This window comes from Poecilia mexicana, unplaced genomic scaffold, assembly GCF_051168715.1.
Source record: "Poecilia mexicana isolate PSO_F unplaced genomic scaffold, ASM5116871v1 scaffold_18, whole genome shotgun sequence".
Lineage (NCBI taxonomy): Eukaryota > Metazoa > Chordata > Actinopteri > Cyprinodontiformes > Poeciliidae > Poecilia > Poecilia mexicana.
The window spans coordinates 25,619,667-25,629,470 of record NW_028263387.1 but is presented as its reverse complement, the minus strand read 5'-3'; the positions used below and the strand labels follow the sequence as shown (position 1 = coordinate 25,629,470).

The 9,804-nt window shown below is 38.0% G+C and overlaps 1 protein-coding gene across 1 annotated transcript; it reads left to right on the top strand.

Moving 5' to 3' along the window:
- The first annotated feature begins 1,552 nt into the window (after positions 1-1,552).
- Positions 1,553-9,202, top strand: LOC148154345 (microfibril-associated glycoprotein 4-like). Its single transcript, XM_088015446.1, has 6 exons — positions 1,553-1,649; positions 5,712-5,864; positions 6,200-6,238; positions 6,526-6,622; positions 8,093-8,263; positions 8,739-9,202. The coding sequence occupies exons 1-6, from the start codon at positions 1,644-1,646 to the stop codon at positions 8,993-8,995; spliced, it is 723 nt and encodes a 240-aa protein (XP_087871572.1). The 5' UTR covers positions 1,553-1,643; the 3' UTR covers positions 8,996-9,202.
- Positions 9,203-9,804: the final 602 nt, after the last annotated feature.

Sequence of the window (9,804 nt, the reverse complement as noted above, 5' to 3'; positions counted from 1 at the left end):
GCCTTGGATCCACATAAAGAAGTAAGAGAGATGTGTGTCTGAAGATGGTTTATGTATTTGGTTTTTACACCTTTAAAGCTATTGTAGGTATATTGAATCACTCCACACATTGACAACCTAACTTTAAGCTGTTTGGATATACAGTCATCTGTATGGGCTCTGAACATGTTTTTTTTTTTTTCCAGGTCGAAAGCAAATACTCAAATTAACAACCTTTAGGCAGGTAATTAATACACCATAGATTAAACTCATATTTCTCTACTGATTTTTTTTTATGTTCTGATGTAAAATTTACATTTTAACCCTTGTGTCCAGAAATGGGGTCCAACCGACCCCACACACGTAAAACTTGTATCATTTTCCAACAGTCCTCTACGTTCCTCAGTCCTCGCACACACAAGGGTTAAATACTGAGTTTCTGTTGGGGAAGGAGCCTGAGCTGTTTTATAAGGTTGAGAAGTTCCAGCTGAAAATAGTCAGTCTCACCTCAACACATGGTTCTGGTTCTGGACAAGTCTCCTTTACAGGGTTGGACACTCTTTTACTCTAGAGTTGCCCCTGGTGAGAGGAGTGGGCATAATTTTCCCCCCTATCTTGTTAGGGGGCCAAGAACATACCTGAAGGTTTTTGCCCCCCAACATACATGAGCGTTGGGCTTCACCCTGGTGAACCAGAGGGTAGGGACCAGTTCGGACTGTTGTTAGTATATGTAAAGGATGATACACAATATTTGTCCAAAATTATCCATGCAATGAATGAGCAAGTTAGATATAATATACTGCATATAAAAGACTTAGAAACTATCAATAAACCTCCAGATGCTGTGAAAGAGAGAATTGATTAGTAATAGTTTTGTACAATTTTATTTATTTATTTTTATCACATATATCTTCATTTTGTGTCTATGTGTTCCAGTACTGACACTTTTTGATGGATACTGTGAGTTTAGCAGTGTAACGAAGTCGGACATAATGGCATGCAACAGTAAGATGTCTGATCGGCTGAATGCTGATCCAGTCGATCAGAACCACATTAGATATAATCAATCCTAATTCAATCCCCAACAGGAAGCTGGCCAACGTTTTGCTTGTGTATGGCGTGTTGGTGTTGGGTCAGATTTCTACCAGGATACAGATGTATTGACTAAAAGGTCTGATAACAACACTGAGTAAATATGTCTACGAGGAAAGATACAATGTTTTTAGAAGCCTGTAATAAAAGTTGTTCCTTCATATCTTCTTTGGAAGCATTGGTGTTCCCTTTCAGTCACACGTTCGTCCAGATCCTGTATCCAGTATTTGCTTTGTAAAATGATGAAGCCAAAGTCTATTTTCATTAGGTGATGATTGATTTAGGTTTCTGATAATCAGGTGAGGCGACACGTCAGCACATTCAGCAGGTATAAATAACGGTGTCTTAACGTCGGAGATACAGACGAGAAGCAGAAGTTTGGAATCAAGTTCATCGCAGCTGCAGGTGAGAGATGGACGAATGAATTCATTTACAACTGTCTTTGACCATTAAAGTTTCTCTATTTATTTTACATTGACAGGGAATTTCATTGTATTGCAGTTCAGTAGTGATCCATACTGACTCCAGATTTTCATCAGTTTTGATCAATTTTATCCAGATCAACAGTAAAGATGAAGGTAAGCCTGTACCATGCACTATAAAAATATCTGTAACTGAATTATTAATTTAATGATGTATAATGTAGGAAAAATGAACAATGATTTATCTATCTTTATTTACTTTAACCTGGAAAGATTTTATTAAGATTTAAAATTTCATCAATAACAAGATGGAAACAGCACAGAGACATTGTACATAAAAATGTACAAACTAGAAAATTCCGCAGAAATTTTAAGGGGCATGCCAAAGTGTGCCCGTCGCTTTTTAATCAAGCGTTCTAATGCAAAAAATTAGCATTAATGCTAAAGAAAGCTTCAATGTAGTCAATAACCTATGGTGAGTCAGAAACATGTTGACTAAACTGCACCTGTACCATTCAGTATGTTGAAATTAATGCATAAGCCAAAATGCTAATATTAGCGTGAAGACTAATATTCATGTAGGATGTTAGGATGTTAGGATGTGCACTGCCTTGCTGCGCAAGGCAGTGCACTAGTGGGGGTAGTAAAATGCTAAAGTTTGTGCTAATGTTGTGCACAATCTTGTGCACAACATTAACTATCCTAACTATCCTGAGGAAAAAAAATGCGAAAAAAGCTTAATATTATTGCAACGCCTACGGCGTTGCACTAGCATGAGAGGAGTGCAGCAACTCTTTGAAGCAGTTAGTTTTTCTGATCAAAGCGGCTTACTGTTCAGCATCCATAAGAGCAATCCGAAAACTTTTTGAAGCATATAAGAGGGCAATTTCTTGTCTCCGATGGAACCACGATTTAAATCTGTAGTTGTCTCTGCACTAACCTGAGAGAAAAACATAATAAAGGCCTGAGAGGAATATTCAGGCTTTTATTTTGAAATTTTCAGTAAGCTTCATTTTAAATGGCCACACTAATCCCATGTCTAACAGTGGTTGGGTTAAACCAGTTTATATATAAAGCCCAGAACATTCTGCCCTGTCTGTAGTTATAACATTCTGCTCACCTTCTTTCTGTAATAAGTCAGAGTTCCACCATTATGTACTTCTTAACTGCCAGCTCAGCCCTCCTTTGTAATGATTGAGGGTTCCACCATGTTGACCTTCCGACCTTCTGCTCAGGCCTCTGTAGTAAAGTGTTCCATCGTGTTTAGAACTACAAAGATGGTGTTTTTGTAGTCCTAAGGAGCAGTTTGGCTTTTGTCTGTGTTCTGTTGCTATAGTGATCAAGCCTCCCCCTGTGTTTCTCCAGACAGGGGGAGAAACAATTCTATGTGTTTGAGCCAGCCAGTTTCACTCCAAAAAGCTGTCCGAACAACTCCTTTCCATTCGGGAACCGTGATACGTATTCGAAAACCGTTTGAAGCAAATGAGAGGGCTATTTGTCGTCTCATTTAGTACCGCGATTCATATCTGTAGCTCATTCACAGTAATTGCAGTGATGAGAGAAAAATGGTGTGCGCTGAGCTCAGAACTTTTTGCAGAAATGTATGTAAAAAGAGCAATTACATGATGTAAAAATTGTCAAGGCTTTTATTTTGAAAATTTTCAATAAGCTTCATTTGAAATTGCCACACTAATTTCATGTGTAATAGTGATCAGGTTAAATCAGTTATATAATGCTCAAAGCACAAGTTGTTTATAATACCAGCCAACTCCTCCTCTGTAATAATTGAGTGTTCCGCCATGTTGTAGTTCTGACCTCCTGCTCTGCCCTCTGTATTAAAGTGTTCCGCCATATTTAGAACTACAGAGTCTTTGTAGTCCAAACCAGCTGCCAGCCTTCCTCTGCATTCTGTTGCTATAGTGATGAAAGTGCCCTGTGTGTGTCAGACTTATCTATCTTTATGAGACACCCAGTCAGTTTGAATGGAAAAAGCAGTCCGAACGACTGCTTCCCGTTCGGGTTCCGTAAGTCCGATCCAAAAACCGTTTGAAGCATATGAGAGGGCTATTTCTCATCTCATCTATTACCGCGATTCATATCTGTAGCTCAATCACAGTAATTGCAGTGATGAGAGAAAAATGGTGTGCGCTGAGCTCAGAAATTTTTCAGAAAAGTCTGAAAATGAATGGTGGAGTGCCTGAAGGTACCCTGTCACTTGATTTTGCTCTGAAGCACCTTGACAGAAAACCGTCAGCCCTAGAGAAATTTCGAAGACATTTTACCGGAGCAGGCATGCGTATCAATGTCATGACCGAGTTTCAGACCGATAGACCAATTTTTGCACCCATGAGAGCGATTTCAAAATTATTTTGGGGTCAAAAATCCACTCTTTTTCTCACTCTAAAAAGCGGCAGTTGGTTTCAGTTACACTCTAAGATTCGTCGAAGGTTCGGCAGTTGGAAATTTTGCTCGTTTTTCGCTTTTTACGTCGCCGTCATAAGTCCGATCCCCAATAAAAATAATAGCTCCAATGCCGGGATCAAGCCGCACGTTTTGATACCATTTTTGTGGGTGGGCACGCAGCGGTACGAGCCGCATTAACGGTAATGGAAGAAGTTGTTATAATAATAATAAACAGACATTATATTGGGTGTAGAACAATAGGTGCCTGCCATGCAATGCATGGAGGCAGTGACTGACCTGCTTCGCAGGTCAGTCACTGCTCTCCCTATGCATTGCTATGGCATGCCCCAATTATGGAACATCAGTGATGATTAAAATATGAATACAAACAACATATTTAACAATGTAGACAAAAATTTACCAATCAAAGAACTTCTAGTGAGTCTGTTGACTATTTAAAATGTTAGGTATTTGTGAGTTTGACTTTTTAAACATACTGAAACATTGGATGAATGCAAACACAGCATATCATTGGTTCTGGAAATAACATTTCTTAACAGGACTGATCAAATGAGTTGTTAAAAAATTGTGGGGTCCCACCGACCAGAAACCATTAGAATCCAGCATTAGTCTGAGAGTCTGAGGCTGCAAATCTGGCAGCACAACATGCAGGACAAGGAACAGGGATCAGGGTTAATCTGACTAGATGGATGTTAATCAGGTTTAATCTGACTAGATGCATGTTAATCAGAGTTAATCTGACTAGATGGATGTTAACCAGGTTTAATCTGACTAGATGGATGTTAATAAGTTAATCTGACTAGGTGGATGTTAATCAGTTAATCTGACTAGATGGATGTTAATCAGGTTTAATCTGACTAGATGCATGTTAATCAGAGTTAATCTGACTAGATGGATGTTAACCAGGTTTAATCTGACTAGATGGATGTTAATAAGTTAATCTGACTAGGTGGATGTTAATCAGGTTTAATCTGACTAGATGCATGTTAATCAGAGTTAATCTGACTAGATGGATGTTAACCAGGTTTAATCTGACTAGATGGATGTTAATAAGTTAATCTGACTAGGTGGATGTTAATCAGTTAATCTGACTAGATGGATGTTAATCAGGTTTAATCTGACTAGATGCATGTTAATCAGAGTTAATCTGACTAGATGGATGTTAACCAGGTTTAATCTGACTAGATGGATGTTAATAAGTTAATCTGACTAGGTGGATGTTAATCAGTTAATCTGACTAGATGGATGTTAATCAGGTTTAATCTGACTAGATGCATGTTAATCAGAGTTAATCTGACTAGATGGATGTTAACCAGGTTTAATCTGACTAGATGGATGTTAATAAGTTAATCTGACTAGGTGGATGTTAATCAGTTAATCTGACTAGATGGATGTTAATCAGGTTTAATCTGACTAGATGGATGTTCATCAGAGTTAATGTGACTAGATGGATGTTAATAAGTTAATCTGACTAGATGGATGTTAATCAGTTAATCTGACTAGATGGATGTTAATCAGGATTAATCTGACTAGATGGATGTTAATCAGGTTTAATCTGACTAGATGGATGTTAATAAATTAATCTGACTAGATGGATGTAAATCAGGTTTAATCTGACTAGATGGATGTTAATCAGTTAATCTGACTAGATGGATGTTAATCAGTTAATCTGACTAGATGGATGTTAATCAGGTTTAATCTGACTAGATGGATGTTAATCAGGGTTAATCTGACTAGATGGATGTTAATCAGGGTTTCTTTGATGCTCAGAAGTTGCCATGTTCTGTCTTCTAGCTGTCATCAGTTCTCCTCCTCTTGGCTCCACTGCTGGTCAGCTGTGCAGAGGTCAAACTGCCAGCTGACTGTAATGACCTCTACAAAGTGGACAATAAACTCCCCAGTGGAGTGTACACCATCTATCCAAGTGGATCTACATCTGCTGTTCAGGTGAACTTTAAGTTTGGTTTGTTCATGAGAATGAAGATCCAGATTAGAGTTCTGTGCATCACCAAACCTGACTGGAGGTTAATCTGCCTTCAATGTGACTCGTCTTCACACACATTACTTAAACTGGATATTTGAAACTTAATTTCTTGATGTTTAATATGTTGTTGATTCAGTTCAAGCTCCAGTTTGTTTCACCTGCAACTAAAGCAGTTATTTATTGAGATGCAATTTTATTTAATTATAAGTTCACATGTTACTGAGACAGTAATAATATATATTGTTCCACTATATATTATATCTACTGCAGCCCAATTAATCTGTGTGTTTGTGTGAAGGCTTACTGTGACATGACCTCAGAGGGAGGACGCTGGACGGTGAGTGTCCGCATCTACTCAACATGAACTCTGATTGCAGAACAACTTGGTTTATCTGAAGGTTCCTGGAGGTTTTCATCCAACAAACATCAAGTCCTGTTGAAAGAAGAGTCTTTATTTTCTTTCCTTTTCACCACCCTGTTAAAAATAAGACTTAGTAAATGTTGTCATGTTAAATATTGATTATTGATATCAATTCAGAGTTGGTAAAACCCACTTCCTTTTCAGCCTGAATGTGTAAGTGAGAAATTAGTTCACTCCTTGAACAGATTCCTTTGTTTGTCCAGGTTTTCCAGAGGAGGATGGACGGCTCCGTAAACTTCTATAGAAACTGGGCCGAGTACAAGAGAGGCTTTGGAAACGCTGCTGGAGAGTACTGGCTGGGTGAGACACAAACCTGAACAGTCAATGTGTGGTTGGTTTATTTAATTAGGACAATAATAACATAATTATAGCTACATTTGTCAACATCTGTTTATTTTCTAGACTCACTTCCTCACTATTGTGTTGCTAAGTGATGGTGTGCAGGTGCAAGTCAAAAAGTTTGAATATCGTGAAAAAGTTGATTTAAATCAGTAATTGAATTCAAAAAGTATCATTTGTATATTATATTCATTCTCTACACTCAGACTGATATATTTCAAATGTTTACTTCTCTTAGTGTTGATGATTATTGCTGACACAGTGGCGTCGGGCCGGGGGGGCGGGGCTAATAACTGGGCCCTTTATACCCAAAATAATAAACTCATGACGACGTTGTGGATGGTTAGTAAAGTGTTTTACCCAAGAATACCACTTGGAGACAATATCGGCAATCAACTTATAAATTTGTATGTCATAAGGTTAAATGTAAGAGTGAAAATAAAGGTTAGTAACGTGTTTTACCCAGAATACACTTGGAGACAATATCGGCAATCAACTTATAAATTTGTATGTCATAAGGTTAAATGTAAGAGTGAAAATAAAGCCAGTCATGTAGCACAACATTTTATTCAATATTTTACACCCACTTTGTCACTAAAATCAGTCGGTCTTGTAAAGTTTTTAGCAACCATGAGTCAACAATGGCGGCGGCAGCCTACTATATGATCTACTGGATGACTTCTTTATATAATCTATATGCACCGTACTCAACAGGAGAGTGCCCACCTCAGCTCTCATCAGACGTGATACAGACTTGGATCTCTGAAGTCATTTTCTGCCTCCCATCCTGGCCCTCCCTAGGGGCTGCTGCCCCCCCAACCCCCCATAGCTCCGCCCCTGCGCCGACAAACAATGAAAGCTACAAATTCAGTATTTCAGAAAATTAGAATATATCAGGATAACCACAACCTGGAGGGCATTGTGAAACAAAACCCATTTATAAATGTAGAGTGGAGTAAAACTGGAGTCAGTGCTTCAAGAACCATCACACACAGAGGTCCAAGGTCAACACAGACATCTGCCAGGAAGTTTTAGGGCACTTCCAGCTGCTGACCAACTTCATGGAGATGCAGATTTAATTTTCAAACAGGACTTTGGACCTGCACACAGAGCCAAAGTACCTGGTTTAAGGATCAGGGTTTACCTGATCTTAATTGGCCAGCAAACTCACCTGACCTTAACGTCATAGAAAATCTCTGGGGTATCATGAAGAGGAAGACACAATAGTGAAGACCCAACAATTCAGAAGAGCTGAAGGTCACTATCAGAAAAATCTGGGCTCTCATATCACCTGAGCAAAGCCACAGACTGATCGACTCCATGCCACTCTGCATTGCTGCAGTAACCTGAGCAGAAGGAGACCCAACTAAGTACTTAGTGTGTGAAAGTCTCAGTAAAAATCCAATTTTAATGGTTTTCATGTCTGTGCAGGTCTTGATAACATCCATGAGTTGACACGACTTCAGAACCATGAGCTGATGGTCGACATGGAGGACTTTGAAGGAAACAAAAAGTTTGCCCTTTACTCCTCATTTAAAGTTGATGCTGAGTGTGACGGTTACATGCTGCATGTGAGTGGTTTCAACAACAAAGGGGGCGCTGGTGAGTCATGAGAAAACCTCATCCTAAGGTTACTAGACAGGATGGATGGATGTGTTATTACATATGTATAACATCTATAATAATAATAAAGCTAATTTGCTGTAGTTAGACCATTCAGGGTTCATAAGAAACCACTTCCATTGGATTAAATGTGTTGTGTCAGTGATATCTATACCCAGAGTTTGTTCTTATGGTTCTGAAGCAAACAGATTGATGTTGGCAGTTCACAGCAAAAAACCTGATCAAAGTAAATTTAATTGATCTCACTGCTAATAGCCTAGTAAGAGATTAACATAACTTCTTATGATTTATTTCACAAAACATAAAGAACTTATTACAAAACCAGTATTTTTTTTAATATATAAAAATTACAATTTTATTTTTGTCTGATGACAATTTTTTTTTCATTATTTAAGTTTTCAACTCAATGTCTTTTTATTCATATAGTTTTCATGTCCTGTAATGATTTCTGCAGGAGACAGCCTTGCCATTCACAATGAACAGAAATTTACCACCTTTGACAAAGACCAGGACAAGTGGAACGAAAACAACTGTGCCAAAAAATATCTGGGTGCTTTCTGGTACAATGATTGTCACCATGCAAACCCTAATGGGGTTTATCGCTGGGGGGCTGACAAGACTCTCTATGCTGTTGGAGTGGAATGGTATCACTGGAAGGGACATGATTACTCCCTGAAGAGCTTCAGCATGAAGATTCGTCCTGCCAAGTAAATCTGCAGGTCAAACATCCAGCAAAAATAATGAGTTGCTTTTTCTTGTAATCAATCATCAACTTTTGGCTTCAAACACGAGTCAAAGGTTGATATTATTACATCTAAATATAATCCAGTTGATTGTGCTTTAAATCTTTGGTGATAGTTTGCTACTGTAATCAGTTTCTCTCCTGCTCTGTGATAATAAATAAGAAGCAAGCAGCAATGTTTGTGTGTCTGGATTGTTTTACATGTAAAACTTAAAATAAGCCAGTTTTAAAACAGAGATTGGGCCAAATGGAAACATTTTTAGAATCAAACCTCTTGGTTGAATGCAGTTAATTGAAAAATCTAGATCTTCCATGATTCTAAATCATTTTATGCTCAATTCTGTCAGTGTGAACCTTTATGTCTATTTGATTATCTGTTTTTGTCACTCCCAGAAAACATAAAGTGTATCTGATGTTACTCAGAGAAATAAATTAAGTTTAATTGGAGTTTTATCAGAAAACAATCAGGAAGCTAAACAAGAACTGCAGAAAGTCGTTAGTTTGCTTTTTAAGTTTTGGGTTGAAATTCTTGTGGTTAAGTAGCAAGAACTGGATTTGGGTCATTCTTTCAAAAACTCTTCATGCATTTTAATAACTTTGCTGAGTAGGTTTTCCCAGGTAAAAGTTGAAAAATGTATCCATGAATGAACCAGCTGGGCCTCAAACCCACATTTGTGTTTTTCCCAAGCTGATATGTGCCAGAATTTAAATATCTTTTATGGTTTTATTTGCATTAATACTAATTGAAAGCAGTGAACATCTTTCAACAAATAACTAA